Below are 16,760 nucleotides of genomic sequence, written 5' to 3' on the forward strand. Positions count from 1 at the left end.
TTAGTTATAAACTATTAGTTTAATTGCATTTAATCTTTATGCATCAATATATTTTTTTAAAGGTGCATGAATCAGTGCTTACAGCTTCCTAATGTCATGAGTAAAGCCTTATATCCCAGTGTTAATGGGGATGATAATATCCATATATATAGAGCAGTGTCCAGGTAAGAGATATATGAACTGCTTACATACTACAAATCACACCTGCAAGGATTATAAGAAATAGAAGTAACGGCCTCTCCTGCTTGCTCTGCCATCTATGTCATTGCCATTTTTCTATGCTAACAATCATATTCCTTGATTCACTTAATAGCTTAAATATGTATGAAAGTCAAACTTATGGGTAACATTCTCCACACAATATCCTGATTAGCTCAAGAAGAAAACATGAACAATGTGTGAGAATTGTATCGTAACCAATCTGGATGTTTTGAGAAAATCCACATGGTCCTGAATTAGTTCCTCTGTTTAAATCTAATAGAAAGAAAATCATATACTAATATTTAAAGTGTAGGAAGGAACTGCAGATGCTGGTTTAAACTGAAGATAGACTCAAAAAGCTGGAGCTATTCAGCGGGACAGGCAGCATCTCTGGAGAGAAGGAATGGGGCTCGACCTGAAACTTCACCCTTTCCTTCTCTCCAGGATGCTGCCTGTCCTGCTGAGTTACTCCAGCTTTTTGTGTCTACCAATAATAAAAGATACATTATAATCATTTCACCTGTTATGGACATATCAAGTAAAGGGCCTGTTCCACTTAGGCGACTTTTTAGGCGAGTGCAGGAGACTCTGTGCTCGCCACATGATCGCCACATGGTCGCTACATGTTTGCTGATGGTCTCTGGTGAGTCTCCTTCATGCTCGCGAGGAGTTCCCGCATTCTGGGAACTAGTCGCGGCCTCAGTATGGTCGCCGCAAATTTTTCAACATGTTGTAAAATTTTCTGCGACCAAAAATTGGTCGCCATGGAGGAAATTGCTAATCCTGTAGTCGTAGGTGCAGTTGTAGTGGGGTCGCCATGTAGTTATGGGTAGTCGAGGTAGTCGTAGGTAGTTCTAGTTAATCGCCTTTGCTGACTGAACATTTTCATTGGGGAAGAAAAACGCAAACACAAGTTTTCAGAGCCAAGGATAACCAACCGGTAATGTTAAATGCCCGCCAAACTTCACAGCTGTGTATCTCTGGCTTATTAAAAGTTGTCTGGCTTCTTAAAAGTGTCTCCACTCCTTCTCCCCCCTTCTCCCCTCCCCCCCCCCATCCCCCCACCTTTAAAGGATTTACCGTACACTGTGCTCGCCGTCTTAACCTTCCTGTTCATCGCGGTGTGTGTCTGTATCACCTTGGCTTTGCACCGTGTGAATTTCAGACAGCGCTCCCGCCGCTTTCCCTGACCCCCGCCTTTGCGATGTGTGTGTGTGTGTGTGTGTGTGTGTGTGTGTGTGTGTGTGTGTGTGTGTGTGTGTGTGTGTGTGTGTGTGTGTGTGTGTGTGTGTGTGTGTGTGTGTGTGTGTGTGTGTGTGTGTGTGTGTGTGTGTGTGTGTGTGTGTGTGTGTGTGTGTGTGTGTGTGTGTGTGTGTGTTCCACTCTGACAGTCGCCGTTCCAGTTCCCGATTTTTCAGGCGAGTGCCACGAACTTGACAGTCTCCGGCAGTCCGCTGAAAAATCGCCCCAGTCGGACAGGCCCTTAACTATTTTGCACCTCTCCTGATTTTCCTTTGTACAGCAGTTAAAATTAAGGCTGAAATTATTTCAAGCCTCCTCTGATGGCTTACTAATATTGAATGTGTTAAAATAACAACAGCAAATCAACAATCCGCACATACCTCTCCTCATTTTTATTTCAGCAGTTGGATTTTATTTTAATTTACTTCAATAAAATTATAAATCCGAGGGTTTTATATAGATAATTCATCCTCACCAGTTCCATGCTATTGCATGATGCAAAATTACCCTCAGTGTGGCTAAGCAATAAATAAACTATGCACAACTGAAGAAGGTTTGACCTGAAACGTCACCCATTCCTTCTCTCCAGAGATGCTGCCTGTACTGCTGAGTTACTCCAGCATTTTGTGCCTAGCCTAACTATGCACAATTGAAGGTCTCAGATTCAATTCCTGGTTTGTGCTGAGTTGGCTGATAATAAGACTCCGATTTAAATCCAAGGTGGCAGATGGAATGCTAATGTTAGCCTCAGTGCCTTCAAGTCAAGGAACATAAAGCAGCCATGGTTGCTGCTTTTAATCACTTTCCAGTGCCCCTAATGGATTTGCATGTGCAAGCTTAGCTGTGCTGCCCCCTATTGTCATAAAACCTTGCTACACCAAAGCTTGCAAATTCAGACCAACAGGCAGCTATATCAGCAGTAGATGACTGCCTTCAGGAGACAGGAGACAATGCAGACAAATTAAGGTAAAACTTTCTCACCGAGCTCCACGTCCTGATCATCTGTGATAATAAGAATGATGTTGGGTCTGATATTCCTTCGATCACGCTGCACCCGTCCTTTAAACCGCTGTGGTTTTAAGCTTGAGCTAAGGACATCCATCAGTTCATTACTCAGCACAACCAAGAACAGAGTCAGTGGCGAGACTTTCATTATGTCGAAACGGTGGAGATCACAGTGGAAAACAGGAGTATCTTTGGCTTCACCGTCTCTCACCAAGTGATCTGTAATTAAGAAGGAACAAATTAGAAGAATCAGCATGAATGCAACAATGCTTATGACTAAATTTGAAAAGATTAACAGGATTTAAAAATGAAATCATTTGCTGCTGTTTGACCACAAAATTGCTGTCCTTGAGGCTGAACATTTTATTTAAGAGCAGCTGTGATGGGACATGCTATGTATTAAAAAACCCACAATAAACATGGAACTGGAATAAATGCAGTAAAAATATCTGTTCCAGAAAATCTGTGTCAGGTTGCTGTGACCCTGAAGCACAAGAGCAAACAGTGAAAAGCTACACCAGAGAATGTAGTTACTTCTCAGGCCAATGTGAAGCCTTGAAATAGGTTACATATGTTTTACATTAATTGATTTAAGATGATCAGCACAATTCAGTGAATCTACTTGGACCAAATACCTCATTATTATATGACCTTTGTGAATCTATAGCTCTCCTACAACCTTACATAAACAGTATAACAAAACGGTAGATATTGTAATTCACGGACGGTTTAGGATATCAGTGCCAGAACACAACGTTTCACCTGTACAATACCTGTCCCCTCAATGAAGCCCATGCGTATGACCAAAGTCCTGTCATGCAGTGGGGAATATTCAATAACTACCTTTTCCAGAAGAAATATATCGAATGACGGCAATTATCTTTCTCGGTATCACCAAAACTTCCAAACATATTGCACACATCAATAATCCAGCCAAGGTGAACTTACAGTATCATGAAGTTTTGATGTGCACTCATCATTTTAAGATGTAGATAGTCTCTTTAAAAATATCTCAACACTTGTATGTATACACATGCTATAATCAGTGCTCCCTCAACTCCTACTGGTCAAAGAGCTTTATTTCCATGAGTCTGATTATGCGTGGGGGGTGGGAGGAGGAGGAGGCTGATTTAGCCACAATCCATCGAACTGCTTCAGAATTGATTGATGGGGCCTAAGACCGAAGGTAACTTGCTCCTCTTTGACATTTCCTGCATTCAGCTGTCACGCTGGCAGCTTTACACATTTGTGAATTATTTGGATTGAGCACTGAATGCGCACATAGTTCAAAGTGATTAGTGACTTACTGAAAGACTGTTTAACAAAAGCATTTAGGCGAGCATGCACATTTGTACCAGTTTTGTTCGAAGGGCAGAAGTCCATTATAATTTAACATTTGCAGGCATAGTAATTAGGAGATGGCACATGAGATTCACCATCAAATGTTCTAAATGAGCATTTAATGAGTTTCATCAGAAGCCCGGGCGCTCACACCTGGGATTTTGTCCTTGTGCTCTCATATGAATAGTCGCTAATACAGCAGCCAGCCTTGAGAGATCAAAGCAACGTAAATAAAAGGAGAAAAACAGACGGCATGTACTAAGAATATCATTATTAAAAAATAAATTATGCCAGCATATGTGTGGCTGCAACAAATTCCTTACTGAATGAGATGACCTGATTTTTTAGGACAGCAGAAGAAAAGTCTCTCCATCTTTGTGAATCCTCCGTTACTTTTAGCTCTTTTCATTCAAACTTCAAAACCAGCAAGGTTAACAGAAAGAGGTCTGTACAGATTCTGAAAATCTGGAGCACATTATTATTACAGCTGCATAACTAAGTAGGAGTGCATGCAGCAGCTATTGCAGGGCCGATCACTGCAAGCTTCAGTGGTCAAGCAAACTGCTTTGCACTTAATGGGTAAGTGATTTATGCTGGTGCTTTTCTACTGCACAGCTACGACTTGAAAAACGGACATAGCAGTTGAGGCAAGATCTAGAAACCTGCACTAGAAGTATTTAAATGCATATGGATAAAATAAGTCCGAGAAAATTGAGCATGGCATTGCCGATGAATGAGAGTGGGCTCAGTCATCTATTTGATGTATGAAAGTACACTGCTACATAAAACAACCACTTCATAGACTGAAAATATTTCTGTGGTGTTTTTTTTAATGACAGTTAAAAGCATCTTTTGGTGCACATTATTCCGCTGTAAAACATGCACAGTAGCTGGACCCAAAACAAAATTCACTATCAAAGACCATAAAAGTCAAGACCAAAAGCTCTTACTTTACAATCACACAGGGAAGTCTTTTCAACGTGCATGCTGTACTTCAAACAAAGTCTGTCAAATATCAGCGTAGTATTTCCAATTTACTGAAATGCTGAAAGAATGAAATACAAGAATCTTCAGTATCACTTACTTTCAGAAAATGAATTGAGTCTCTGGAAGTGAAGAACCTCAGCAGCTGAGGGAGCTGGGCCTCACTGCCTTCATTTAGTACTGTATAGCAAACTTTACAGACACTGTTGACCCAACTACTGCAGTTATTCTGACTGCATTGAGTAAACATTGGCACCAATGACTTTAAATAATCCCTCGCAGTATGTAGTTACAAATGCCAGACAATCATACCTCAGTGACAATGCAAAAGAAAGCAGAATCACGGCCAAATCAACTGGCATTAGGTTTTTTTAAATCACCCATACAGTTCTGCAGCCTGAAGCATCGTTTTTGAGCTGGAGGAAAGCCAGAGATATCTGGGATGAAGTTGTTCAGCTGTGGGAGACGGAGATCCATATCACTCATCCTCAAACCTGGACAATTCTCCGTTCTGTGCTGACCTTTTCCTACCTGACATCCCCACGCAGACTGGTCTCCTACTGCAGTGGGAAGTAAAGCTGTAGAACTAATACTGACAAAGTACTGTGCTTGTCTTCAGGGACAAGGATGTCAGTATTTTTGTGCGGAATCCAACGAGACAGCCTCCTGGCACTTTGCAAGCCTCACAAACCTATGCACTTATTCGACAGCAGGACACTGATGGCATGCCAAACACTGGCCCCAGCAGCGAAGAAAATACTCTGAAATCAAGTCAGTGATGCACAAAAAACAATATTGCAGCAATTCTGCCAGCACAGCACTGTAATTATTTATTGCTGTATCATCCAAACAGAATACCCAGCCAGATAGAGAATCTGTTTGGTCTTTAGTAATCATAAGGCTCCTGTTCTATTTCCCATGCATTGTGACGTACTTCCATTTTTCCACAACTATATATAATAAATGCATTTCAAAACACTTCAATGACCCATTGTCTTTGAAACTTATCTTATATGTCACGATTACCAAGAAAAACTTAAGTGCCCATTGACTGGAGTGTGAATCCCAATCTATACAAGAATAACCTACATATGAAATGCTCAAATGCTCAATACTTTTACCTTAAACAGGCATACATAGTATGTTCTGAAAAAATATTTTGGGTACCTTTATTTTCTTCTAATGACAATGAGAACAACATGTAATCTTACTAGTAATGACACCAGAGGCACCATGAATAAGTTGAACAATGAAGCTAACATATTTTTCATTGTAGAAACAAGGAACTGCAGATGCTGGTTTATCAAGGAAAGACACAACATTTTCCCAACCCAAAACATCACCTATCCGTTTTTTTCATTGTTACTGGTTTGGAACCACACCATGTGTTTAAGAAGGAACTGCAGATGCTGGAAAATCGAAGGTACACAAAAATGCTGGAGAAACTCAGCGGGTGCAGCAGCATCTATGGAGCGAAGGAAATAGGCAATGTTTTGGGCCGAAACGCTTCTTCAGACCACACCATGCCATTTTGTGGCATTGAGTTACCTAGATTGCTCACATGGGGAAAATAATATCCATTGTTGCCAGATTACATTATTTTGAAATTTGGAGAAAAGCCAAAAATGTAATACTTTGTTACTGTCATTAGTAATTGCCCTTACTGTTTCTACAAGCCAAAGGTGTGAACAATTGAATTCTCCAATTTCAAGTAATTCCCCCCTCCCCCCAACCCCGTTCTCTTTTACTTGCCACCACTGCGCCCACACTGCTCCGGTAACCACACAGAACCCCCACCATCTCTCACTGCCCCAGTCACTGTCCTCAATTCCTCTCCTCCATTTGCTCATCACCCGTCCCTGAGTCCCATATTTCATCTTTATCCCTCGATTTTCCATTCCTCCTGTCCCAATCCACCCATATTTATGTGGCTTTATATTTCATTCCTCCTTTTCTTTCGTTACCTAATACCCTATTGGCTCATTTTCACCTCTAACTTTTGTCACTTACTCCATCCATCTCACCTGTATCCACCTATCACTTGCCAGGCTTTATTCCACCCCACCTCTCTTTTCCAGATTTCTCCCCCATACTCCATCTTTCTGAAGTCCTCCATCTCTCCCCGATTCAATCGGAAGAAGGGTCTCGACCCGAAATGTCACCCATTCCTATCCAGAGATGCTGACTGTCCCGCTGAGTTACTCCAGCATTTTGTGTCTATCTTCTGTCTGCAAAAGAGCTCCAACCCAAAATGAGTCTCTCCATTCCCTCCGCGGACGCTGTCTGACCCATTGGTTTCCTTCGGCACTTTATTTTTTGGTCAAGATTCCAGCATCTGCATTTTCTTGTGCCTATTGCTTTTGCTGGCTGTTTATTATAAGTATTGCTTTAGCTCACAATTGTATCATAAAAATAAAAAGATCTGAAAAGACATAACCCAAGAATGATTCTCCCCCAAAAATCCCTTAACATCTATTGATCAAAATTTTTTTTCTCCAGCTCAGAATTTCCTCACAATATCCACCTTTCACTACAGTAAGTCTACGTCGAACCCATGCAGTCACAGGAAGACGTACAAACTCCATACATACAGCACCAATAGTCATGATCGAACTGAGGTCTCTGGTGCCATAAGGTAGCAACTCTACTGCTGTGACGCCCAGATTATGGCAAACCAAAGTATGCCTGATCTTTGGTAATGTTAAAATGGAATAGGAATACTTTATTGTCACATGTGACTAGGCACAGTGAGATTCTTTGCTTGCATACATAATGTATACAAATAGCAGGCACCTACGTCGCTGACAAAGTTACAAAGCACACCGGCTCCCCCTTTTGCTCCTCCCTCCCCCCCCACGCCGGGACCTCATTGTCCTTTGTCCCTCCCCCCGACATTGTCCATTGTTCTCCCCCCACCTTCCTCACGGCGGTTCCCCCAAACCGGGTCCTCCATTGTTCTTCCCCTCCCCTCGACGGTGGTTCTTCGACGCTCGAATCGACCGTCGACTGCGGGTTAACCTGAGAGAGTGGTGAATCTGTGGAATTCTCTGCCTCAGAGGGCGGTGGAAGCAGGTTCCCTGGATGCTTTCAAGAGAGAGCTAGATAGGGCTCTTAAAAATAGCGGAGTCAGGGGATATGGGGAGAAGGCAGGAACGGGGTACTTATTGGGGATGATCAGCGATGATCACATGGAATGGCGGTGCTTGCTCGAAGGGTCGAATGGCCTACTCCTGCACCTATTGTCTGTTGAGGCATTGCCACCGCCTTGAGGCTCACCACCGCCGAGGCCCCATCGTCACGAGGAGTCACCAATGCCACTGCCGAGGCCTCACTACTGTCTACGCCCCACTTCACGCCTCCGTGGTGCCGACCCGGGCCCCAGCCGCGGGCTCCGTCGGCGGCTTCGCCCGACCTGGGTTTCTATCCACGAGGCCCCGGCCGAGCCCCGACTCGGGCTTCTACTCGGCGATCCGGGAGGCATCGAGACCGCGAAGCCTCGATAAAGGCCTCCAGCCGCGATCCCAGTCCACAGCCCCGGCCCGTCGGGTGGCCTTCTGACTGCGCGGCCCGTCAAGAGATAAATAGATGGCCACCCAGCAATTCTGATTTCTCCCCCAAAGTCCTAACAGCTGAATGTTGCATCCACCATAATACCAAATCCACACCAAAGTGTGATTTGGGTGTTTCCGTAAATACCGCACTCAGTAGTTAAATTGAAGGTCTCCAAACCTATTTCCCTGTAATATTCCCATTGTTTCATATCCTGTAATTTAAGTAGTATAGATCATGGTGTATAGCCAAAATAATGAGATGAAGCAAAAATAAATAAATCTGTTTTTACAAAGAAAAATATCAGATATGTTCCTGTGTTTACTTGCCTTTTTTTGTGACATTTTTCAAGCGGGATTTCATCAAATCTTTATGCTAGTTTATACCAGAAAGATTACATTAAGTTTGCAATTAAATAACTCTTTATAAGTCACATTCTGATTATGCTTAGGTTTTTATCATTTATCACCCGATTAGATGGTTTTCTGATGTCCCAAGTTTATGCAGCAGAACGTGGGTAGCGGTCGGTGCCCCTTTGGTCACGTATGAAATATGTCACGTGGGAATAGTTTTTATATTTATTGTTTCTTTTTATATTGTTTATATTTTGTGTTTAAGTTTTCCATTGAAATAATAATGAATAGAACTTAAAATCATGAAATAAAAATCTAGTTTGCTCACCTATTTTTGCGATGTCTCATTCTGTAGTCCTTCCTGTTGTCAATGCTATTTAGCGCTATAACGAGGGTTTTTTGAACTACGGGCCACTTGGTGGGTTAGGTGCCGACATTTTGAAAGGGAGCTTCGAAATCAGTAAGTGTCCCTTATACGTCTTATATGTTGTTTTTTTTTTAATTTGCGTTTTTTTGTAAAGTTTTGAAAGTAATACATTCTGGTCAAATTTTGGTCGATTTTAATTACAAATAAGCTCAAAAGGATCATAGGTAGGCCCATTTTTTTATCCTGTGGTATTTTATCATGATTTAATAACTTTCAAATTTGGCCACCCATGTCCCAGGTTGGTACCCTTATTTACAGAAACACCCATTTACAAGTGTGGCTACGCAAGGTTTTAAAAATAAAAATAAATCATTTACTGTGAATGAAGGATCTGCAGATGCTTGTTTAAACCGAAGATAAACACAAAAAGCTGGAGTAACTCAGCAGGTCAGGCAGCATCTCTGGAGAAAAGGAATAAGTAATGTTTTGGGTCGAGACCCTTCTTCAGAAGATTTGTCACCTATTCCTTTTCTCCAGAGGTGCTGCCTGACCTGCTGAGTTACTGCAGCTTTTTGTGTATATCTACATATCATATACTGTTGCAAAACTTCTGAGGTTGAAAGTCCTTTGTTGATGTGACCTTCTGTGCAGTCTGCCTCGATATAAATGCATTAAGACATTATTTATGCAAGTTCCTTCTCATCAATGTAGTAATTAGCAAGAAAATTAACAAACTAACCCGAACTCAGATCAAGGAACTCAATTGATTATTTGACTAGTTACCATGAGCAACTAAACCCTAATTAAAATCAAACAAACAAAATCCATACACATTTGTGGCAGAAGGAAACAACATAAGGCATGGCAAACATTGCAAGCTTCTTTTAAATGGGTCATTAAGTAAACAGAAAATTTAGAATCTGGCATTCTGCTGATGTGCACAATGCCCACTGCAATTATGTATCCGAAAGACCCCATTTTATTTTCTATGGAGACTTGGAGACTGGGGGGGGAGGGGGGGTTGGGAGAGGAGGGTTGCAAGTAGAAATTAGACGATTGTCATAAGTTTTATGAGCAGTGATGTTGTAGCAAAAAAAAAAAAAACTGCTGGAAGAACTCAGCAGGCCAATCAGCATCTCTGGAGACAAAGGGCTGATCAACCTTTTGGGTCGAGACCCTACTACATTACAGAGGGTGTAGAGCGAAGCTATGGAAGTATGAGGGAAAAATGAGATGGGTTTGGTTGGTGATAGCTGGAAAGTAGGTAAGGAGAGATTCTCTCTCTACTCACCTTTAGTCTAAAGAAGTGTCCGAAGAAGGGTCTCGACCCGAAACATCACCCATTCCTCTCTCAAGGGATGCTGCCTGTCCCGCTGAATGACTCCAGTTTTTTTGTGTCTATCTGGTTTAAACCAGCATCTGCAGTTTCTTCCTACACATTAAGCCTATGCCCTATGGGTTAGAATCCTCAATGCTGGGGAACAGACTGTGAATGTTCACTTTTTCATGCCCTCATGATCTTGTACACCTCAATAAAGTCAGCCCTCAGTCACCTACACACCAAAGACAGAAGTCCCAGCCTTTTCCTATAACACAAAACACAAGCCCACATTTCCAGGTAACATTCTGGTGAATCTTTTCTGTACACTTTCCAATTTAATGATATCCTTTCTATAGCTGGGTGATCAGAACTATACACAGTAAGTGTTCTTACCAACGACTTGTACAGCTGCATCACATTTGTACTCAATACTCTTACCAACAAAATCAAGTGCGCCAAACACCTTCTTCATCATCAACTTTTCCACCTGACTTGCCACTTTTAGGGAACCATGCACCTGTACTCTCAGAACTCTCTGTTCTACAAGGCTCTACCATTTATTGTGTTAGCGATGCCCTGGTTAGACATACCAACGTGCACCATCTTACACTGATTTAGATCCTGTTGTAAACTTGGATATCCATCCTCACTGCCCACTATACCATCAATTTGTAAATTTACTAACAATGTTAACTGCATTGTCATTCAAATATGAAATGCAAAGAGACTGAAAAGGGTGTCCAAACTATTGGCATTGGTTTATTATTGTCAGATGTACTGAAACACAGTGGAAAGAGTCTATTTGCATGTTATCCAATCAAATCAGATAATAATATACATGAATACAAGCAAGCCTTACACAAGTATAACAGGAAGAGCAGAGTGAAAGATATTAGACTGCAGAGTATAGTTTCTCAGCATTGTAGCATAACAGTTCCAGAGAAAAAGTCCAATGTCTGCATGGAGGTATGTTGGAAAATCGGGATTGTACCCTAACTTAAGGACCTGTTAACTCAGTTTCTCTTTCCAAAGGTGGCAACTGAATTGTTGAGTATGTCCAGTATTTCTATTTACATTTCATCTTTCACGCATTTGATGGTCACGAAAGCAAAACTAGTTGAAGGTCTGTCGCAATATTGCTCCACTATTATACCTCATTAGTAAATATTGGGAGCTAAATTGGAGGGTCTTAAAGAGGCAGGGGGAGAGTGGGGTAGATTGACCCACACCAGCTGGTGGAATGAACCGAAGCTGCGTGCTGCCTTTGTGCTGACCGTATCTGTAATGACTTACACAGGTGGGCGGCTCATCTTGTGCTGTTAATGGGTTGTACTCATCAGCAGACTGCCAATATCGGCCTCTGTTGGCATCAGGTTAAGCCTGCCAGTATTGCTTTAAGCTGCTTTATACTTGTTAAAAATTAAATCCATTGTAGCTGTTCATCATGCCAGAATGAAATCTCATCTGGGAATCTGAGGAATGGCATAGCCAGCAGATCATTGTTTGGTTGAAGGGGGAGAACTTCATGGAAGAGGACTACTTTTCAAACAGATGCTCTGCTGCTTTCCTTTCACATCATCTCCTTCCATTCTGGGGCTTCTCATGTTCATGATGATTGTTCAGTCCCACTATATTTCTGTCTCTTCTGATGGGCTTTGTTTGCCCTTGCGCATGTTTCAGGATCTGGAGCTCAGCCTCTGCAAAACACCAACGCAATCTTCCCCCCGGATGGACTGGTTCGCACATCAAATACCTCTCCTCTCCACTCATTACTCCAAACAAGACTTCATATTTTATCAATCTGTACAAGTCCGAGCTGCATCAGTCAATCAGTGAGATCCATGGAACATTGTTTTAGTACATATACTGGCTCCTTCGTCACCTCTTTTTCCAGTTCATTGTTTCAACTTTATTTCATGGTATCAAGCTGAAGTAGATACCAGGAAAGCCATCTTTCACTCTTCCTCACTCTTAAATTCTCCTGTATTGTTACTTGACAAATATCCACTCCAGGTCTGCTATCCATCACATCTTCATTCACTACACATCCTCCTATTCAATATCCTGTAATAACTCAATTGCTGCATGTCCACCACAACTGTTCCGATTATGCCTATTTACGTACCACTGCTTTACCTTGTCTTTCTTGGTACAGGATCCCAATGAACTTGGCTGGAAGGGCTTTTGATTACGCCTGTTCCATTCCCTATACTTCTGGCTTCCCTCCTTACTCCTCCCAAAACCCCAATTGTTTTGTTTCCCAGTGAGATACATAAATGTTCTTTGTTATGGGTATTTGTCCTGCGCTGAGGAAGCTTTATGGCTGCAGCAGGTGGCAGATGCTCACAAACTTCACTGTTCAAGAAGGAGAATCATCTCTGACGTCAAGAACTCCAACTAAAATCTTATACCCACTCCCTCTTCATGCAACTTGTTCTTCGCACATTCTTCTAGACTTACTGTGTTCCATAGGGAATGTCTATTAACGTAATCACATCTGGTAACAACTAGTCTTTTGCAGAAACCTTAAAACCATCAAAAAGATGTTTAGCACATGTCACAGCTGTAGACCTTTGCAATTTATTCATGTATTTATAAAATCATAGAAACAAAAAATAAGTTAGCATTTAACCCATAAATCGTTAATCCCATCCAACCCAAAAATAATAATCCCTTGATATTATGCAGATTTTGAATCTTTCCTGCATCAACATGCAAGTTTAATAGAAGGCATATGTTGGTGTGTTCCAAATGACAGCAGATGTGTCAAATCAGTATTGCTTGATGTCCTGAAAATCAAAGAACTGCAGATATGGAAATCCAAAATAAAAGCTGGAAAACGCTGGGAAGGGCTCAAAGTGCTGGAGTAACTCACCAGTTTAGGCAGATCATGGTGACCTTTCAAGTCGAGACATGTCAGTCTGAAGAAGGGTCTTGACCCAAAACGTTACCTATCCAAGTTCTTGGAGATGCTGCCTGACCTGCTTACTTACTCCAACACGTTGTCCTTTTGTGCATTAACCAGCATCCGCAGTTCCTTGTTTCTGCATATAAATCGATTGTCAGCCTGGGCTTGGTGGACCGAAGATGCCTGTTTCCATGCTGTATCTGCAAACTAAACTGCCACTTATTCTGTATAACTTGCTGAATACTGCATTGCATTTTTAATTCAAAGGGACTCAATAAGCCCATGCATAGATTCATAGTCATACAGCGTGGAAACAGACCCTTCGGCCCAACTTGCCCACACCATCCAATGTGCCCCATCTACACTAGTCCCACCTGCCTGCGTTTGGCCCAGATTCCTCCAAACCTATCCGATCCCTGTACCTATCCACATTTTTTTTTAAGTTGTGATAGTACCCGTCTCAACTTCCTCCACTGGTAGTTCGTTCCATATAACTACCATCATTTGTGTAAAAACGTTGCCCCTCAGGTTCCTATTAAATCTTACCCACTCACCTGAAACGCATGTCCTCTAGTTCTTGATTCCCCTACTCTCGGTAAAAGACTGCGCGTTTACCCAATCTAATCCTCTCATGATCTTACCTCAGCCTACTCAACCTCTTTTTATAGCTCAAGCCCTTGAGTTCTGGCAACATCCTCGTAAATGTTCTCAATACAATACAATACAATACGGTTTATTTGTCACATTGCACAAAAAGTGCAAGTGAAATGGATATGTCAGCAGCGATACAACTCTACACCCTTTCCAGCTTAACAACATCTCTCCTACAACAGGGTGACCAAAATTGAACACAATCCTCTAAATGTGGTCTCACCATTGTCCTGTACATCTGTAACTTTCCAATTTCTATACTCAATACTCTAACTGATGAAAGCCACTGTGCCAAAAGCCTATTGACCACCCTATCTAACTGTGATGCCACTTCCAATTAACTATGTACCTGCATTCCTAGATCCCTCTGCTCTACAATACGCCCCCAGAGCCCTACCATTCACAATGTAGCTCCCACGCTGGTTAGACATCCCAAAATGCAACACCTCACACTTTCCTGTATTAAACTCCATCAACCATTCCTCAGCTCTCCTGCCCAACCGGATGTTGTAGATATCTTCCCTATCTACAACATCATCCACTATAGTGTCCTCTGCAAACATACTACTCATACCTTGCATGTTCTCATTCAAAACATTGACATCAATGATAAACAGCAATTATCCCAGCAGTAGACATTACAGAATTTAATTTTGCACTTGTTCTATATACTGAACTTAATTCAAAATTTTGAATGGAGAAAGCCCATTATCCAGTGCTGATATGGCTGAAAAGAACAAAAAGACTTCATATCCTGACCATTGGAAATGCTTAAGTAATGAAAAAGCTCCTTGTCGTAATCAGTCATGATGTGTAACTTACTGCAATGTTGAGGATAAACACAGCACTACATTAATTTATCATATGCGAATTGGGTAAACAGCTTCCATTGTAAAGTTGTTCAGACTGTTGTATGGTTATCAGATTGAATAGAAAATCCACTGCTATTCCATGTGATAAAATGTACAGAATATATATATTTTTTGAACTGCTTCTGATAATTTTGGAGCTGGAATAGTTTCATTCCATTTCGTCTTTTCATTGATTGCCAATAGCATTGAGGTCAGAACATTCTGTGACTACAGAAGAGTACAATAATGCCCTGGATAAAATACTGTCAATTATGACGAGATCTCCACAAGCCTCTTGTATGTTGATCTGTAATTAAGTGGCAGGAATTTCTATTGGCATTATATATAATATAAAGGAGAGTCAATGACTGAATACGGAACAGGTTCAAGTGATATAAATTATAACAGCTAAATCTGAGCGTCCTGTTAATTTTTCAAGCCTTCAAATTAAATTACTCCAATAATTTTGGCCCAGCATCATCTGTAAAATGTATTACAACTCATCTTTGCTCCGGCCACTGCCGTTACTCCAACATGAAAACCATGACATTTGACCTTCATTTATTATTTTATGTGATGGATATAAAAGAAAAATTTCGCATCTTCTGGATAATCTACGTCTCATAACAGATTGAACAGTGTTGTAAAGCAATATTATTAACACTTCAAGGGATAAGTTAATCAGTTATCAACATCAATTCAGACCTTAAATATAAAGGAGTCACAACCCAATATGTCACCTATACATGTACTCCAGAGTTGCTGCCTGATCTGCCGAGTTACTCCAGCACTTCGTCTTCTACCTTAAATGTATTATTTCCTTGAGGTTTGGGTTATAATTTATGGGACCCATGTTGTTGGGAAATAATTTCATTTTAATTCTTATATTTTATACTGTTGACAATTTATTCTATGATAGATTCCTGCAAATGCCTTTCAGATCAGGTGTGAGTTGTTAGCTACGGCCTCTCCTTTCGTATTGGCCTCTGATATCCCTTATCTCGTTTATTGCCAAGTTTGAATTTTGCTAATTCTATTCCATAATCAATCCCTGCAGGAGGGAGAACCAGGGTAATGCCTCCAGCTCCTTCAACCCCCTCTCCTCAGGCACAAAGATGGCTGGGCGAGAAGAGGAGAGGGACGTTGGTTCACCGGGACTGCTCCAGTACATCGAGCGAGCGGGCCGATCAGACTTTGAACTTTGTATAACGATGCCAAAAATGACAGCGTCCACATGTATAATATATGCAAAAGGAATTTCCATGTGTAGTTGCATGTGTGCCAAATAAAGTACTATTGACTATGTGTTGTAATTGCACTAACTTACTAAAACATAGCTACATTTTTAGACCTTGTCTTTGTTTAGGATTTAACATAATGTTTTAGAATATTTTTAGCCATGGATCTACATGCTTATTGTAGATTATTAGACTTCCTTGATTCACAGAACATGCAATGATACATCTGAATGGAAACTTTGTGATCAATAATAAAATAATCATGACAATATTACTTTAAATTTACTTTAAACTGGCTTGAGTTTGAGTTTCAAACATTATATTCTATTCGTTATGACCGTCACTTAATTTATTGATCATTTGTCACCATTCTTCACTCATTTAACTTCATCTTCATCCACTGACTCACAAACAAACCATCAGTACAGTACTCTGGATTAATATATACTTCTGTAAAGTACAATAAACATGCTGTTGTTAAATAAATACGCTATTAGCAGTTCAGAGTTTGTCATCAAGCTGCTGAAAGTAAGAGATGAGCTATGACAAGAATCCAATGGCAGAGTCACCAAGGTCAAATGGTAAATTGAGTCTAAAGAAGGGTCTCGACCCGAAATGTTGCTTATTTCCTTCGCTCCATAGATGCTGCCTCACCCGCTGAGTTTCTCCAGCATTTTGGTCTACCTAAGGTCAAATGGGAAGATCAGCAGAGGGAAACGTGATGTAATGGTTAGGTTCTGATGAGATCA

The 16,760-nt window shown here is 41.1% G+C and overlaps 1 protein-coding gene across 10 annotated transcripts in view; it reads right to left on the minus strand.

Moving 5' to 3' along the window:
* The window catches only part of sulf1 (sulfatase 1), a 379,294-nt gene that overhangs the window by 128,202 nt on the left and 234,332 nt on the right, over nucleotides 1–16,760 (minus strand). For 8 of the 10 annotated variants that reach the window (XM_033019348.1, XM_033019349.1, XM_033019347.1 and 5 more), the window contains one exon: nucleotides 2,425–2,667. In XM_033019348.1, the coding sequence (XP_032875239.1) occupies nucleotides 2,425–2,596 (172 nt within the window). In that variant the 5' untranslated portion in view covers nucleotides 2,597–2,667. Of the gene's footprint in view, nucleotides 1–2,424; nucleotides 2,668–4,739; nucleotides 4,835–4,873; nucleotides 5,008–16,760 lie in introns of those variants that run through there. The other 2 variants (XM_033019346.1, XM_033019350.1) reach the window with 2 other exon arrangements.

This window comes from Amblyraja radiata, chromosome 4 (genome assembly GCF_010909765.2).
Source record: "Amblyraja radiata isolate CabotCenter1 chromosome 4, sAmbRad1.1.pri, whole genome shotgun sequence".
Lineage (NCBI taxonomy): Eukaryota > Metazoa > Chordata > Chondrichthyes > Rajiformes > Rajidae > Amblyraja > Amblyraja radiata.